The 18,333-nt window shown below is 34.6% G+C and overlaps 2 protein-coding genes across 3 annotated transcripts in view; both read left to right on the forward strand.

Moving 5' to 3' along the window:
• Positions 1–4,174, forward strand: part of LOC124366238 (metabotropic glutamate receptor) — a 34,155-nt gene extending 29,981 nt beyond the window's left edge. Inside the window, exon 12 of one of the 2 annotated variants that reach the window (XM_046822632.1) lies at positions 3,970–4,174. In XM_046822632.1, coding sequence (XP_046678588.1) covers positions 3,970–4,094 — 125 coding nt within the window. In that variant the 3' untranslated portion in view covers positions 4,095–4,174. Of the gene's footprint in view, positions 1–3,780; positions 3,903–3,969 lie in introns of those variants that run through there. The other variant, XM_046822633.1, reaches the window with a different exon arrangement.
• Positions 4,175–4,436: 262 nt separating this feature from the next.
• On the forward strand, positions 4,437–10,984 carry LOC124366239 (metabotropic glutamate receptor-like). Its single transcript, XM_046822634.1, has 3 exons — positions 4,437–4,685; positions 8,164–8,335; positions 10,277–10,984. Exons 1-3 carry the CDS (start codon positions 4,542–4,544, stop codon positions 10,408–10,410), a joined length of 450 nt encoding a protein of 149 aa, XP_046678590.1. The 5' UTR covers positions 4,437–4,541; the 3' UTR covers positions 10,411–10,984.
• Positions 10,985–18,333: the final 7,349 nt, after the last annotated feature.

Raw genomic sequence — 18,333 nt, forward strand, 5'->3', positions numbered from 1 at the left:
GAACTATGATAAATCATTGATAATGCAAATCCTGATGCCATCGTTAGTATTCTTATATGGACTAAACAAGAGCAATAAAAACGTTCAACGGAATATAACTATTAGGGTGTGCTAGTTAAACACTCTTTTAGACAATATTTGAAAACTTGACTCCCGGAATAAATAAATCTTACAGACATTTCCACGAAACGATAGCACGATATAGTAAACTTCTATTCTTGTTAACTTTTACCACAATTTATACTGACTAACCACCATTTAATTTAAAGTCACTTGTAGACATTGGACTATGACGTCAAAATGTAAACCATAGTTTTTCGCTCATTCTATTGTTTATTGCGTGGTTCTATAAAAGACAGTTGGTGTCCGAACACGTAAAGGGATGTAAAATATTAAGTCTAATTTGATAGATTTGGTGTTGATTGTTAGTTAATAATTAATTCAGCAGATCTACGTACAACATTTTTAGAATTCCAATTAATATTATCATATTTAATATCTGTATCAGCTAAATGACATGGGATGAAAATGTAACCAAATCTAATTATTTACTTTGAAAGCAGACTATGATAGTAATGGTTATTAGTATACGTTTATATTTAACATGCAATTTTTAGTGTTATTCACATTTGGGTGTAGCATTATTTCATCAATTTTTTTATGAAACGTAAAAAAGAGAGAAACATGAAAAGTCACAATCATTAGGAGTCACGCATAACTCGCTGAAGTCTGAATTACAGTGTCGCCAACATCACGAACATGCATGTCTATAATATGTTATGGCTTTGGCAATAACATGATTACAAACGTGCTGATAACACTTCAGTTTCGGTGAAAACATGAGTAGTAACATTTCTCTCTTATAGCGGTGGCAACCTTTACAGTAATGCATATCAAGTAATATGGACAGAAATTTATACTTCATCATCTTTTAAAGAAAATTCCGAGTTATGCAGGAGTTGTTACTGTAAAAGTATATGAATATGAAAAGGATGTCTGCTTGGTTACTTAAGCGTAGCGTAGCGAATAATAAAATCTGCTTTAAAAACAGCAATAGTCATTTACATAATAAAAGATTATGACCCTTAGATTTGCAAGTAATGTTCTATTGAGGAATACTTGCTGAGGAGCAAGCGTTTCCAAAAAGGCTTTCTTCGACGATTTGATGATTTTCTTGAACGATTTAAAATTATTTGTCATAAACAATTTGGTTTATAAAAAATACAAAACAACAATTTGTGCAGATACAAGTCTCACTGAACTCGGTATGGAGAGTTGAGAACGGCTTATTTCTCGACTCTCGAAAGTTTTTTTACTGTGTATGAAACACTGCTGCACCAGTTAGCGACAAGGGGCTTTGGTCTCAAGACAATACACATATGGGCAGACTGGTAGTTTAAGCGTTCAAACGGGAAGACGCCGGTCGCAGTAAATTACCAAAACTTGCTCCAGTAAATCTGTGTTAAAATTAAACTATTCAAAAATTTTTAAACAAAATTCCACACCCTAGTAAAAGATATAAAGAGGTCCATAACTAAATCAATGCTGAAGTCTGTTAAGTACCTGTCACCTGCATCTTTTCCTCGAATTATTTATCTTGGATATTTGTGATTTGTTTGTGCAGGTTGCACGATGTATACCACTTGTGTGATATGGTTGGCGTTTGTTCCTCTGTACTTCGGTACGGAAAACAAAATGGCTTTGAGAGTCACCTCAATGTCAGTCAATTATCAGTTTCATATCGGCCAGTGACACGGTTTTTTGCCCTGCCTCTTCTCCCCCGAAAGTATTACCTTGAATTATTTGTGATTTGTTTGTGCAGGTTTCACGATGTATACCAACTTGTGTGATATGGTTGGCGTTTGTTCCTCTGTACTTCGGTACGGGAAACAAAATGGCTTTGAGAGAATCACCTCAATGTCAGTCATTATCAGTTTCATCGGCCAGTGACACCCGTAGCCTGCCTCTTCTCCCCGAAATGGAGTATTACCTTGATATTTGTGATTTGTTTGTGCAGGTTTTCACGATGTACATGTACACCACTTGTGTGATATGGTTGGCGTTTGTTCCTCTGTACTTCGGTACTAGAAAAACAAAATGGCTTTGAGAATCACCTCAATGTCAGTCATATCAGTTTCCATCGGCCAGTGACACCGTCGCCTGCCTCTTCTCCCCGAAAGTATTACCTTGAATATTTGTGATTTGTTTGTGCAGGTTTCAACGATGTACACCACTTGTGTGATATGGTTGGCGGCTCGTTTGTTCCTCTGTACTTCGGTACGGGAAACAAAATGGCTTTGAGAATCACCTCAATGTCAGTGTCATTTATCAGTTTCATCGGCCAGTGACACCGATCGCCTGCTACTCTTCCTCCCCGAAAGTATTACCTTGAATATTTGTGATTTGTTTGTGCAGGTTTCACGGATGTCACGATGTACACCCACTTGTGTGATATGGTTGGCGTTTGTTCCTCTGTACTTCAGTACGAGAAAACAACAAAATGGCTTTGAGAAGCACCTCAATGTCAGTCATTCATCAGTATCATTCGGCCAGTGACACCGTCGCCTGCCTCTTATCCCCGAAAGTATTAACCTTGAAATATTTGTGATTCTTTGTTTGATGCAAGGTTTTCACACGATGTACACCCACTTGTGTGATATGGTTGGCGTTTGTTCCCTCTTGTACTTCGGTACGGGAAACAAAATGGCTTGAGAATCACCTCAAGTTCAGGTCATTATCAGTTTCATCATCGGCCAGTGACACCGTCCGCCTGCCTCTTCTCCCTCGAAAGTATTCACCTTGAATATTTGTGATTTGTTTGTGGCAGGTTTCACGATGGTACACCACTTTCTGTGTGATATGGTTGGGCGTTTTTGTTTCCCTCTGTACTTCGGTACGGGAAACAAAATGGCTTTGAGAATCACCTCAATGTCATTCATTATTCAGTTTCATCCGGCCAGTGACACCGTCGTTCGTGCCTCTTCTCCCCGAAAGTATTACCTCTTGAAATATTTTTTGATTTGTTTTGGTGCAGGTTTCACGATTGTACACCCACTTGTGTGATTTATGGTTGGTCGTTTTGTTCCTCTGTACTTCGGTACGGGAAACCAAAATGGCTTTGAGAATCACCTCAAAGTCAGTCATTAATCAGTTTCATCGGCCAGTGAACACCGTCGTCTGCCTCTTCTCCCCCGAAAGTATTACCTTGAATAGGTTGTGATTTGTTTTGTGCAGGTTTCAAGAATACAACCACTTGTGTGATATGGTTGGGCGTTTGTTCCTCTGTTAACTTCGGTAACTAGAAACCAAACTGGCTTTGAGAATCCAACCTCAATGTCAGTCATTATCAGTTTCATCGGCCAGTGACACCCGTCGTCTGCCTCTTCTCCCCCCGAAAGTAATTACCCTTGAATATTTGTGAATTTTTTTGTGCAGGTTTCACGATGTACACCACTTGTGTGATATTGAGTTGGCGTTTGTTCCTCTGTACTGCGGTACGGGAAACAAAATGTCTGAGAAACACCTTCGATTATCAGTTTTCCACTCGGCCAGTGACAATGCAGTAACAGTATTACCTTGAATATTGTGATTTGTTTGTGCAGTTTTTACGATCTTTATGGTTGGCGTTTGTTCCTCCTGAACTTGGTACGGGAAAACAATAGGCTTTGAGAATCACCGTCAAGTCCAGTATATATCATCTCATCGGCCAGTGTATCACGCTGCCTGCCTATGCTCCCTGAAAGTATTAACCTTGAATATTTGGTGATATTTTTTGTGCAGGTTTCGACGATGTACACCACTTGTGTGATATGGTTGGCGTTTGTTCCTCTATACTTCGGTACGGGAAACAATATGGCTTTGAGAATCACCTCAATGTCAGTTAGTATCAGTTTCATCGGCCAGTGACACCGTCGCCTGCCTCTTCTCCCCGAAAGTATTACCTTGGATATTTGTGATTTGTTTGTGCAGGTTTCACGATGTACACCACTTGTGTGATATGGTTGGCGTTTGTTCCTCTGTACTTCGGTACAGGAAACAATATGGCTTTGAGAATCACCTCAATTTCAGTCATTATCAGTTTCATCGGCCAGTGACACCGTCGCCTGCCTCTTCTCCTCGAAAGTATTACCTTGAATATTTGTGATTTGTTTGTGCAGGTTTCACGATGTACACCACTTGTGTGATATGGTTGGCATTTGTTCCTCCATACTTCGGTACGGGAAACAATATGGCTTTGAGAATCACCTCAATGTCAGTCATTATCAGTTTCATCGGCCAGTGACACCGTCGCCTGCCTCTTCTCCTCGAAAGTATTACCTTGAATATTTGTGATATGTTTGTGCAGGTTTAACGATGTACACCACTTGTGTGATATGGTTGGCGTTTGTTCCTCTGTACTTCGGTACGAGAAACAAAATGGCTTTGAGAATCACCTCAATGTCAGTCATTATCAGTTTCATCGGCCAGTGACACCGTCGCCTGCCTCTTCTCCCCGAAAGTATTACCTTGAATATTTGTGATTTGTTTGTGCAGGTTTCACGATGTACACCACTTGTGTGATATGGTTGGCGTTTGTTCCTCTGTACTTCGGTACGGGAAACAATATGGCTTTGAGAATCACCTCAATGTCAGTCACTATCAGTCTCTCGGCCACTGTCACCGTTGCCTGCCTCTTCTCCCCGAAGGTAACACCTAGAATAAAGCATAAATTATAAAAGAAATAAGTTCTCGTTATATATTAATTTACTACAATATGTTGATTTGACTACTTGGTACATGGTTTACCATAATGAAGTCCAAGTGTGTGAGTGTTAAGAAATTTACGCTTATGGTCCAGTGCTGCAAATTTACGATTTTCTGAAACGCCATTTAAAAAAGTAAAGTAAAAATATAGTGTTAACCTCTCATGCGAGAGGATTTGCGTCGATATACGCATTGCGGGTGAACCTGCAATCACACTGAAAATTTTACACATCACATCTCTATAACCTCTTTTTAGGAATTTCATTAGTCTGCCCCAAGGCCTACAAAGACTTTCGCTCTTTTCTGATTTCTCTACTTCAGTATATTTGGATCTACCCTTCAGCAACTTGCCAATACCAATCGAAGTCTTTTATAATGTCAAATAAAGTATAAGCCATTGTACTTGTTAAGTAAAAGTGTTTAATGATCTTGTTATTATATGTGACGTACTTCAGCAACTGTAATAATACCTGATAAACAATACATATAGGCATGTGAGTTTAGAATGGTAACAAGGAGTTCTTAGGAATTAGGATGCAGATTTATCTTAAGGTGCTATTTAGTTCTTAAGCTTAATGGTCTTATAACTGTTCCTGTTTACATATTATTGAACCAATGTGAAAACAATTTAATAGATCAATAATTCGGACTCGCTCTGGAGAGCCGCTTTAACCAATGGTACAGTGACACTGTTTTTTTAATATCTATATTCATCCTTATCTATTACTAATCGTATTTGAAATATACTTTTTAACCGACTCCAAAAAAAGAGACGGTTATAAAACCGGACCTGCCTTTATGTTCTTTTCTTAATTTTCCACCTTCTTTATGTCTACCTCTTTTTCTAAAACTGCATAACCGATTGTTATGAAAACAATGTTGAAACAAAAGAGCTGTCTGAGATTGGTCCAAATTAAATTTTTATATGGATCGGATAAGATTCTGGCCAGAATATCACTCTAGAATAATTAAATACATAACAATATGAAGAAACGATCTAAGTAGAGAAATCCTAGATTTGTAGGGTCTCTAGGATGAACATAGTCCTATTCTTATTAAGAAAATACTTCCACTTGTCTTAAAAGCAGCAAGCTCCTATCCTACCTAGGTCTCTAAAGTTGAGTAATGTAAATTCAAACAGCCAGTTATATGTTAAACATTGAATTATGACTGCAAAGTTTTCAATTTTCAGCACCATTATTTTTATCAATAAAATTTAGAAAACTGTACTGTTTTGAATCCAACCTCATTACAAAATTAATATAGCTCTATTTATATTGTTTTCCGAGACAAAATCGCAAACTTCAGTTTTGGGTTTGAAAATATAATTAATTTGAACTAGAATTGCAATATCTGAAACAATAATTAATCACACTTTTGCATAACTTTTAATCTTCGTTATTATGAACACTGTAAAACGGGTACATGATGCACCATACATGACTAATTCCACTTGAAAATACCATACGGCCCTATCATATTATATCGCAAGGGCTTTCACTGAAAACTATGAACTTCGACTTTGATACGAACATTGATATAAAATAGTTCAGTGTTATTGAAATCGTGGAAGCTATTCTAAAAAATACACGGAATGTTGCATAGAAATTGCCGGCGAAGCCGCGGGTGTATGCTAGTTTTATAAATAAAAATAAAAAAACTTCAATGATTTTACTAAAATTAAGGGACTAAAAATAAAAAAAAAATTTTTGAATTGACAAGGTTAAAGTTACTGAAGGCCAATACCAAAAATATTTAAAGGTGGCAGCAAATTTTAAATCTACTAATAAGTATTTATGTGACACAATAACATGCAATTAAAAATCATGGACGTGTAAAAGCAGTTTAATAGGATACCGTTTTCTTAAGACATAGCCTTGTGCGTATTGATATGAATGAATAACATTCCTGATAAGGCAGATTAAATACCTTTACTTGTAATGCGAACTTTCTCAGAAGGTAAACACCGTCGGTTTCTCTTACCGGCATAAACACGGAATATATTAAAATGTATTATACATTTATTGAGCAGTGTGCATAACGATATATGACGTGCAGCTATCAATACTCAACTATGCAATGTATTAATAACTATGTTGAGTTTGTCCTTAAATCTCAAAGTTTAAATTCTGTTTATAGGGATGCAATAAGGGGGGCATTTTTCAACTTACTAGCAATTGCCATCTATTATGAAAAGATGGTTTTAATAATAGTTTTCAAATTCATATTAAAAAATAAATGGTAAATTTATATTTCATAAATACATTTCACTATTAAAGAAGCGTATTATACTGGCTGAAATGTACACTTCGGTATTTCTTCACTCTGTGCTCAACAGCGTGCGGTTACAGTAGAGGTTGAAGTTTTGTTACAATCAGTCTTACTCCATTCTGTAAAGACTATAAATGTAAAGAAATTTAAAATAATGGTAATTTATGCATATAGTGCTGTCATAGAACAATGTTAACATTGAACAGTTAATTACACTTATGCTATTTCGGTTATTGATATTTGTTTACTGCAATGCAACTTCAAGGACCACGATACGATCGGCAATAGTGCAATAATACTGTGGATAACTATATAATTTAGGGTCTAATACATATTTTCCTTAAATTTTATCGCTTATATTAACATTTGTGTAGTAGCTAATGATCGAGTAACTTTAATTTTGACAAATTAAAATCACTTTATACGGTTTAGTTGTGTTTGTAGTACGAATATTAAAGTTGGTCAATTTTATTTTTTTTATTATATTGTAAGTCAGATTCACAGTAAGCAATTCTGAAATATTTTGTCCTCTATCACAGTTTTACATATTGATTCCTTTTTACTGCATGCACGCAGATAGATAAATAACACTAATTAACACTAATAACAATAATTAAACGTTCCTGAATATCCTCTAATGGTGCTCTAGAAAGAGCTTTAGCAACAAAGATGCTTTGTGCGTTGCAATCAAGTAGCATAAGTATTATTCCAAACTTCTACAATCATAGCTGGACATCGGAGAAAAACCTAAGGAAGAGAAAAGAGTCGCCTTCTGGAGCGAAAGGATTACGAAAGGGAAAGAAAACCCCACTTGGGCTCGAGTTGTTGAGAGAATCTACGGGGAGTATAATAGCAATTGAGAAAATCTTCGAACGTGTTATGAGGTTGTTAAGGGAAAGTGGAACAACAATATCAAGGAAGGGAATTAGGATAATTGTCATGGGTTTATTCAATTAATAAATGCGTGAATATTTTGGACATTTTCACTGAGGAATTGCTAGCAAATATATTTCAATGGAAGTCCAATTTTTAAAATTATTCGTTGTAAATTTTGGATTTCAATACGTATTGTTCATAAAATAAAGCAATAATTCTTATTCTAAACAAATTGTTAAAATACTTTCAGTTACGAGTTTGTTGTGATTTTAGCTTTACATAATTCTGATCCGGCCAGAACGCAACGTACGCCAGAGTATGATGCCTAGTGCTCGTCACCATGGTGCGGTCAAATCTGGAACTAGCGCTAGTGTGGTGGTGGGGGCAGCTCATGTTGCGCAAGCTCACGACTCCATCATTCGACCCAGCACTACTGACGTCACAAGTTTGTATAGACATTAACAGTTAACCAAGTTTTAAGTGACAACTAAGTAAGTAGTTAAGTTACTTTAAGTCACTATACAATTTTATAAAAGTAACACATTACATACTTGTCAGATACTTCTAAATCTTCATTTTTAATTTGTTCGACGAAATGTTTCTGGTATCCAAAATAAATTATAATAGAGTAACTACATAAACGTAGTTCACAGAAGATTTGTGTAGTCATAAGTTACACAACTTAGTATGTTTTAAAACTTAGGATGAGTTTCTTACGGCTTTCAAAGTTCCATTAATGAAAATATTATGTAAACATAAAAAATTATCCTCGCATCACTAAACCCAATCGTATACGAAATGTCAATCTTATTGATCTTCTTTGCTCCTATGTTTAACGTTGCTTACTGTAGGAATATTTCATCCTAACATGAAAACATAGACACATTAGTTTGTTCTGGAAATGAAGGTTATGGTAATGTTTATTATAAGAAAACACTCAGGTAATGTAAAAGTATTCTAGAACGGCTTTCGTGCTTCACTCAATATTAATATTATATTAATTTCTTATGTAAACGGTAATAATATATAGATTGTAATAAGGATTTAAGGATCTTGGTGGTCAACGGCAATCATTAAGGGAAAAACAGTTTTCCTCTTTGTCGCCTTTCTAGAAGCCAGAAGATAAATTTAACTAACGGGACTCGAAACGGGTGCTTCATTTGGAACATGGAACATGGAATGGGGAAAATATCCGCAATATATACTTTTCAGAAGATTATTTAGAAACAAGGTAATGCACCGTTACTTAAAACTTGGAATTGAAATTTTTTTAACGATATAAGAAGCTAAATCACTCATTCTTCATGAATTTTGAGAAAAAAAAGTGTGTTATATTTAAAAACTGTGAAACAGTTTGGTGGTTTTAGGTAGCATACACTTTTAAATAATCCCTCGATAGACCCGTCCTTATTTAATAAGCCATATAGACTGTCTTCTACCACTTGTAATTGTTATAATTACACATTAGGTATCAATTCTTTAGCACATTTTTCCTAGACATTTAATATTCAACGTTCAATAACAGATAAAGTTTCAATATGTACAGCTCCTATTCTAGCTGCGTGTCTATAAATAAACGGTTCTTAACATTTTTGCACTTTTCGTGATATTTTATACGGTGTAATTTTCATTCTTTAATTCACTGTACCAATTTCTAATAAAATCACTCTTTAAAGAGGAGTTTCACTTAATCACTGTGATCTGTTTTATTCATTTTTACACCTTTAGATGTAAGTTTGAATACTTTTTTGTCCTTTGATAAATATTCTATCTCAATGGCAGGTATTGACTTTCACTCAGTATCTTCCTGCTTATAGGCAGTTTAGGGACATGTTTTTGTAACAGCTAATAATATGTCACATGGGACTAGAATATTCCCCAAACATCTGTTGTGAGGCTAATTTACATGAAGAGTCCTAAGGTACTTTGTGAACATTATAGGCCGTTGTTTAAGGTTTATGTGGCTCCGTCATCGAGCAAGTTCTTGGTTATGTTTAAGATAACTAATTTGCATTTCAAAAAGTAAAAAGTATTGATAGCCTATTAAAGTCTGTTGGTGAATACATTAACATACAGATTGATATAGGATACTACGTGAATACTCTTCATTTATTTGTGCAAGGAATTTACTACAATTGATTAAGGTAAGATGAGTAAAGTACTGGAAGTGGTTGGTATTACTTTATCTACACTGGCCGGGTTTAGATTTATGGTTTAGTTAAAACTTAATCCAAAGAAACGTAAAGTAAAAATTAGTTTTACAGGTGTTCCTCTTAATAACCTAGTGCCTCTGCTCCACACTGTACTATAAAAACTGTCATACGAGTAACAGTTCTGAATTTGAATTATAGTATGAAGTGTAAATAATGTTTTCTATGTTTTACAGTGATGTCCAAGACTGAAGACAAGGCGATGCCAGATGTGCTGAGGGTGAGCCGATCCACGCAAACGCTGAGCCAGCAGTCGGAGCCTCTCAGCAACGGTCTGAGCAGTGACGTGGTCACGTGTGACGGCCTCTAGCAGGAGAGGGGGGTGTCGAAGTGTGTCGGCACTAGAGGGCGAAGTCGGAGCAAGCGCCACAAGCGTCAACCTGTATTCGTCTAAAGAAATGGAAGCAAGCACTTCCTTGCAAATCTTCAGGCCAATGATGAATACTTTAAATGTACACCTATATTGCTTTGTAAACTGATTTTTGTTGCAATATGAATAACCATCCATCTGTTTAGTGGTTTTGTCATCACCGATGAATATTGTCAAACTATTTATAGTTTAAATGATAAAGAGGGGTTTCCTGAAAGAATTCCAAAAAGGCGACAGGCTCTTATGATTACCCAAATAACAACATATCAGTCATAAAAAATATCATATCGAGTATTATTGTTGTTTCTCTAAATCGCTCAATACTTTACGTAAATGATTTATAGTTTAGTGTTTTTTACGATCAATTGTAAATTATTTATGTTGTTACAGGATATCTCTTTAGTACTTTTTGTAAATATTTGATTTTTATAATTTTTTACATAATTAGTTAGTAACTTTATATAACGTACCGGTACTCTTCTAGTTTATTATAGTGACATAATGCGTTTATCTTTATACCTTGTGTACCTGTTACAAAATAATATAAGTGGCTGTGATCATTCTCTGTTTGTTTTTTTCTTATTTTATACCACTTCCGTGTTACTAACTTTAACTAATGAATTGAAGTAATAAGTTGGCTGATAAGCTGTATAAGCTGATACATGTGTATCAGTTTTTGATGTGACAAAAGAAAACCCAATCGATAAGAATAATTAAATGCTGAACTGATGACTAAACTTTAGTATATGGTGTAGTAATTGATTTTAACAATTATATATGAAAAATAGTACTACGTGTCTATGTACGTAAGAGCATAATTAGGAAAATCCCAAGTGAGTTTAGCATGTAGTAGTAGAAATATAGGATCAAAAGTAACTAGGGTAAGAGTTCCGGTATATCGAGCACCACAACTCGTTCTAATCAGACAGACATTAAAATAAAGTGAGGATGAAATGTAAACCCTGATAAGAATCGCAAATTCAGCAAAGTTGGATATGGAGGTAGGGAAGAATGAAGAATATTAGAAACTTAGTTTAGTCAAAAAACGAGAAAGAAGATATCAGATGCCGATTAACTCTTCTTTGATGAAAACCGGAACGTAAGGAAAGAAACGGGATAAGGAGAGAAATGGAACTGTATGGAACCCCTGCGTGGTATACAAGGAGTCTAAAAGGAGTCCAGATTCTTATCCTCTTGGATTCTACGACATGTATCTATCACGTGATACTTATAAAATTCTGTTCTATTACCTACCCAAGCAGTTCTTTCTTCCATTTCATAAAAAATAATAAAAAATATCAATGTATATTATACACAAAAAGAAGGAAAATCCACCTATCTTGTCTTCTGCAAGCCGATTTAGGGCCTTTATGGTACTTCCAATCGACTATAAAATTGTCGATTGGAGGCTCATCGTTGAAAATATAAAAGACCTCCTAATATTTGCTGTAAAAATACATTTATTAACAAACATAAATATCAAACCTATAAAAGTTTAATCTTTAATTTTTTTTAGTTTAATAATCTTTAAGTTTAGTCTAATTATTTTTACAGTATTTCATGAGACTAAAATTATTATTGCAATATATATTTAAATTCTTTCTGCATTATCGAAACAGAAATGCAGAATGTCATCACCACCTATTTTAAAGAATTTAGAAAAAACGGGAAGAACAGAAACTATGACAGAATCAATTTTCAGATATTATTCGACTTCTAATTTATTTATAGGAGGAATAAATGTTTCTTTTCCCCAATATATTAGAGTGATTTGGAACTATGATTTTCCTCCAGTGCTTTCAAGATTCTAGATGAATACCTGCCAAATGTTATAAGCCATCATCCGCTGTTCGTGTGATGTCCCATCTGGTTGGAGTAGATAAGAATTTTTGGGCTTACTATCTCCTTACTTGTGACTTGGCTCCACCAGTGTTCTATGCTTCAGTTGTAATATCTTTAGTTGTGACGGCATAGACCTGCATCCCTGTCAGCAGAGTACCTTAGGGACGAACTATGTGAATGATTATGAATTTCGGATGTTAATGTTTAACCTCCATGCGAATACTGATTTACTTGAAATGCCATTTCATACATAATCGCATATTTACTTCTTTCACATTTAACTGTCAAACAATTGTTTTACGCATAAAAGTAGAAATCTCACCATTTGAGGTGGTGATTCCAGGCCGCCTTCTACTGAGGTGACTCTGGCATATTTGCTGATTATGATCAGTTGTTCAACATTAGAGATGGACACTTTGAGGTTGATAAGGTTGTAGCTAACAGCCAATAAATAAAGAAAATTTAGGTGATAAGTGAAGTTTTGTTTCGGGTGTCTCTTATGTACTACTTAGTTGTACAAGAATCACGTTAACCAATCACTAAAGGCTTGTACTGTATGGATACAGACTTAAAAGATAATTTCATCATCTTCTCTTCATCAACTTTCACTGTGCATGGGTTTCAGAGAGCGGAGTAGCAGGTGTTTTGCCCTTTGCAGAATTGCCACACTTTAGTCTGTCGTGTGTAAGTCCTAGTAATTTTTAATTTATTTAGCCTAACATTTTAACTTTATTTCTAATGATGAATTCATCAAAAACGTAATTAACATCTAAAACTGTTTAGTGTTTCTGTCTCTCAAATCCATGTTCCGGTTTTAACGTTCTAGCCAAATAATAAATGACGTAACCTAAATAAACTACTATTACTGGAATTATGTTTTAAATTTTAATCAATATACTATATTACTGTAGGGTATTTACTGTTCTTATTTTGTTGATATAAGGTGATCAGTAGAGTAAGTTTATTACAAAGTGTAATAGGAGTTAGTATAATACTAACTGTTACTGTTGCCCCGGCTTGAGAAATTGTCCGACACATCTCATGCCATTATGGAAATGCATTAATACTGGAAATGACTTGTGTTAATTACTCGATCAGTAAAATTTATACCAGAAACATACTTTTGGGTCTTATAGTATAACAATGTTAAGATTTGCATTTTTTCTTCGTTACTATATAAAAACTACTAAGCACATAATAATTGGAAAGTACAGGTAAATTTTTTTATTTGTTGTAACGAAAATAAATCTTTCTATAAAAACAAATTTTGAAATAACTTAACAGAGATATACTCAAACAGAGAGTTCCTCGTAGCTGGTTTAATCAGATAAAGACGCAATTACCACTGCCAAGCTCTGTGGCAGAACTAATTAATGAAATAATTACACTATCTACATCTGATGTTCTTTGTAAACAGACGTAAAGTAAATCAAACTAAAGGAAGTGAGTTATGTAATACAAGTTATACTGGTAGTGCAGTGTACATATTACAGTAAGGATACACCCGACAGTGGGAGACAGGATGTCATTAGTGAACTGGCAATAACGAGCATTAGGACAAGATTATCCCGCGTAACTATCCCTGTCGATATATATAGTCGGATAATCTTATAAGACAGTGTCATTACACGACATGTGCACCTAGGATTTCATTGTAAACTTACAGAAAAATAGGATAAAACTGCAAATGGAAAGAACATTTATAAGTAACCTGTCTATCTAAGAAGTATAAACGTCATGGTACATTAAGGATCCGTCAGGTACATAAAGGGGGGTGGATATAGTTATTTAGCAGGCTTTGCCGAGCCTCATGACAGTATAAATATAAAATATCGTTAATAAAACGATATCAACAACTGGTGTTTATTTTTAAGCTGAAAATTAAGTAGGAATAAACTATTGATAAAGAGACGGATAATAAATAAACCTAAAGAAATCATTACGTTAGATTAAAGATACGTTGGGTAGTGGAATGACGGTGTAATTAATTATTAAGGACACAATGCCAAGTCTCAGGATAGTATAACTAAAGGATATACATTGACACGATATCTACAACTGACGTTTCCTTGTAACCGGAAAGTAAACTAGGAATAAACTATTGATAAAGAGAATTATAATAATTAAGCATACATAAGAAGTTATGTAACATCAACTTTACGTCATGCAAGGCAAACTATATGTAAATTTTATACAGGCAGTGCAGATACTTGGAGCAACATTAATAACACAAGCCCCCCCCCCCCCACCCCCCCCCACCAGCAGTGCTTATATATGTGCAATGCATGCCAAGCTGTGTTCGAAACCAAGAGTGACTGCTCGTAATGCAAAGGGTGGCGTGCAAGTTTTGTTTTATGAGATTTCAACTAGATTGATTGGATTACACGACCACCCTTGTGTTATTCTCTTGCTCTAATAAATAGAATATTACATTTATGGAAGCTAACCTGAAAGTAAAACCTATATAAGACATAAAAGATCAAGGCTTGTCGGTCTGATCTGAGATGCAAAATCTCTCTCATAGAAATAATGATGGAACACTTAGGTCGACTTATTGGATACGAAACAAACACAGTTACAGATATTGTGCCATAGCCACTGAGGTATTTTTTTACTTTCCTCTAACTGTAATGGGAAAATTTATTTCTTAAACATTCTATGTTTTGCAACTGAGCTTGTTAAGGTCACTTCAGTAGAATGTAAATCATTTCCACCTTCAGTTAGAGCACTTTTATTCAAACCTTTCCTAGGCTCTGTAGGCAACCTGACAATCGTTTGGTACGTAGGGATTACTCTAAAAAGTCGAATACTGTTAAGCCGTTCCAATAACAACAACAAGTAATCAGTTCAGTTCTAGTCATGCATTATCGTGATATCAATTCAGTGCCTTTGAAAATGTAATCGCTCTGCTGTGATTTTGTAATGACTGTGCAAAAAAATACCATTCAAAATCCAAACCTTTAAACCCATTAATTAGCCAAAAGCGCAGACTAATTACGTAATTCAGAATGGATTTCTGGATAAGGCATTAAATAGCGTGAGTTGATTTTCTATGAATAGCTCAGAAACACCTACATCTAAAGAATATATATGTTTTAAATGTTAAATCACACCCAAAGTATATTTTACAAGATGTATACAATGGCAGACTTTTATTGCCACATATACTTAACTAAGTTAAAAAAGATTGTTTTTAACATCCCTACTTTCTATTATATATGTCAAAATTATGATAACAAAACACGGAACCGATATAAATTGGTCCTTTTTATAAAGAAAACTAAGCCCTTCTTGATACCAAAGTTGTGATTTGTTCAATATACTTTAATGATGGTGCAAAGAATGAATTCACATTTAATGATTGGCTCTTTGATAAGGTTCCTCTTAGTGCCAATTCAAAGAATGTTCTGGAGCAGCAAGCAGGATAGAGAATGTGAGTTGAAATTTTCCAAATAACAGTAACTTATGTAAACACTATGGTCTGATTTTAACTATGTAAAATCCATCTTCAAATGTAACTTCTCATATTAATTCTCTAATCCCCGAATTTTTAAATATAAAAATTGATAGCTTATAGGCGTCTTCTACTGGGTACGCAGAATAATATACAATTTTAGCAAATGTCAAGTTTCTAGTACACCAGGAAGTGGTTTAGACTTCATATTATCGTGTGATGCCAATACGTGCCACTGTATTGTAACCTTATACGACTATAGATATCGAGAGGGATAATTACGACCTTGCGGGTTAATGTTATCCCAAGGCTCGTTATTAACTGTTTACTAATGATATCCTGCCTCCACTGCAGGGGTATGCTTACTGTAATATGTTCATTGCACTACTGATATAACTTGCCGTACATAATTCACTTTCTTTAGCGTGATTTCACTTTACGTTTGTTTACAAAGAACCTCAGCTGTAATTATTTCAGTCTCGTTAGTTCGTACCACCACAGAGCCCAGCAGTGGTAATTGCGTCTTTATCCAATTATACCAGCCACGACGAACTCTATGTTTGACATCAGTCTGTTGAGGTATTTCCAAATTTGTATTTATAGAATGGTGGTTATGGTTGTTACAGTAAATATAACAGTTTTATAAGTATTGTACAATTATTTATTGGCCAAGCTTTTTGATAAATATAACGAATAAATATATAAATCCTAGTTTTTTTTATATTTTAGTCCAGTATATCTATGATAAATGATTTACCGATCGAGGAATTAGTACAATCCCTTGCCAGTATGAATGCATTACCATAGTGGAATAATATGCGTTAGACAATTTCGCAAGACGGGGTAACAGTAACAATTATTATTATTCTAACCTGTAATGCACTCTTAAATAAACGTACCTCACTAATTACCTTATATCATCATAATTGAAGCAGTATATACCGAGTGGTAATACCCTAGGGCGGCCGCTATTAATACTCTTACTTGATTTATATTACTTTATTGGTATTAGTTGTTTCATTTACTATTTGGTTAGGAAATTAAAACCGGAATATATAGCTTTAGAGATAGAAACGCTGTGAACAATTTTTGGATGATAGTTAAGTTGTAAATACGTATATACTAAAAGTCAAAGTAAAATAATGACTTATTTATCAGGTGAAGTTATATTCTCTGTAACACTTAAACCATGGACAAATGGCTTAGGGATGAATTTACACCACCACAGATGATTGATCATGAGGACCGCTTGCAAGGACAGGGTAACTTAGCAGTCAACCATACAAGCAGCAGCCATTCAGTTAGCTTGATATTATCGCCGTAACCACCACACTGCGCCATCGGTACACCGCGTACCTACTATTACTATTCTAGTATGTACATAAAGGAGTATAAGCACGATAATATGTTTAGATATTTTTGGAAATATCTTTTATAAGGTAGATGTTAAGTTTGCACCATTATTACTATAAACGGAGACAAAAGTAAGCAATAATTCCACATAAGAGAGGAGTGTTACAACTCTGCTACAAGATATTATTTTTAGTTTGTAAATCGCTACTTCACCAACTCAATTGTTTATTAAGTATTGTATTTAATTGTCCTAGTATGTATATAATGTAAGTATAGTGCTTTTTGTCTAAGTGTAGGTAACGTTGAATATCAGTTAATTGTAGACTGCTCCCTTTTCAGCTATGGTAGGTTTCATGTACGAGTATTTGTATGGATATTAATTAGTCTCTTCTCACTTAAATATACTAAACCTTGCGGCATTTATTATAATCTAAATCATCTGCTTATGTTGAAGTATACTGAGCCTTTTGCCGATAGTCTGTTTTATATACCAGGCCAATATATTTTTTGAATCATTGATGATTTCTAAACTCGAATTTGATTTAATCGACTCCTAGAATGATCTCTCCTGTAAGATAATCAGCCATATGATGGTGAATAAATCCCACATTATACAGATGCGTGATAAACACCTTGTGACGTTATTAAAAATATAATTGGTTTAAAGTAGGTATAGATCCCATCAAAGCAAGATATTCATCTTAAACATTTTAATTCTAAATTACGAATAGCCTTAAATTATATAGGAATTTTGGGTACCATAATCTACATTTTACAAGTAAGTTATTAGAACATAGATATTTCTCATTAAAAATGCATAATTATCTCTTTAATTTAACTATTACAAGTAATTGGATAACCGTGTTACATTATATTGTATGGTTAGACAGTATAGAAACACAAATAGTGAGTTCTGCTTCGTGTGCATGTTATGTGTAAAGAAATATTGCTAAATTTCTTTTTTTTTTATTTTGCCTTTCTTATGATGTAAGGTAATAACAACCAAGAAGGAATTGTGTTAGTTTATAATGCGGAAGAGCATTTTCATTCTTTTTTTAGACAATGTCAGGGCTCTATTCATCAGCTGCATCTCTTCACATTCTTCAACTAACTCTCATTGAATTTTACAGCAGGATCCTTGTTGCATCATATTTTGGGGTTCTTCTTTACTCCAATATCATTTCCACTATTGTGGTTCTACAGAGCTTCTATAG

This window comes from Homalodisca vitripennis, chromosome 7, assembly GCF_021130785.1.
Source record: "Homalodisca vitripennis isolate AUS2020 chromosome 7, UT_GWSS_2.1, whole genome shotgun sequence".
Classification (NCBI taxonomy): domain Eukaryota; kingdom Metazoa; phylum Arthropoda; class Insecta; order Hemiptera; family Cicadellidae; genus Homalodisca; species Homalodisca vitripennis.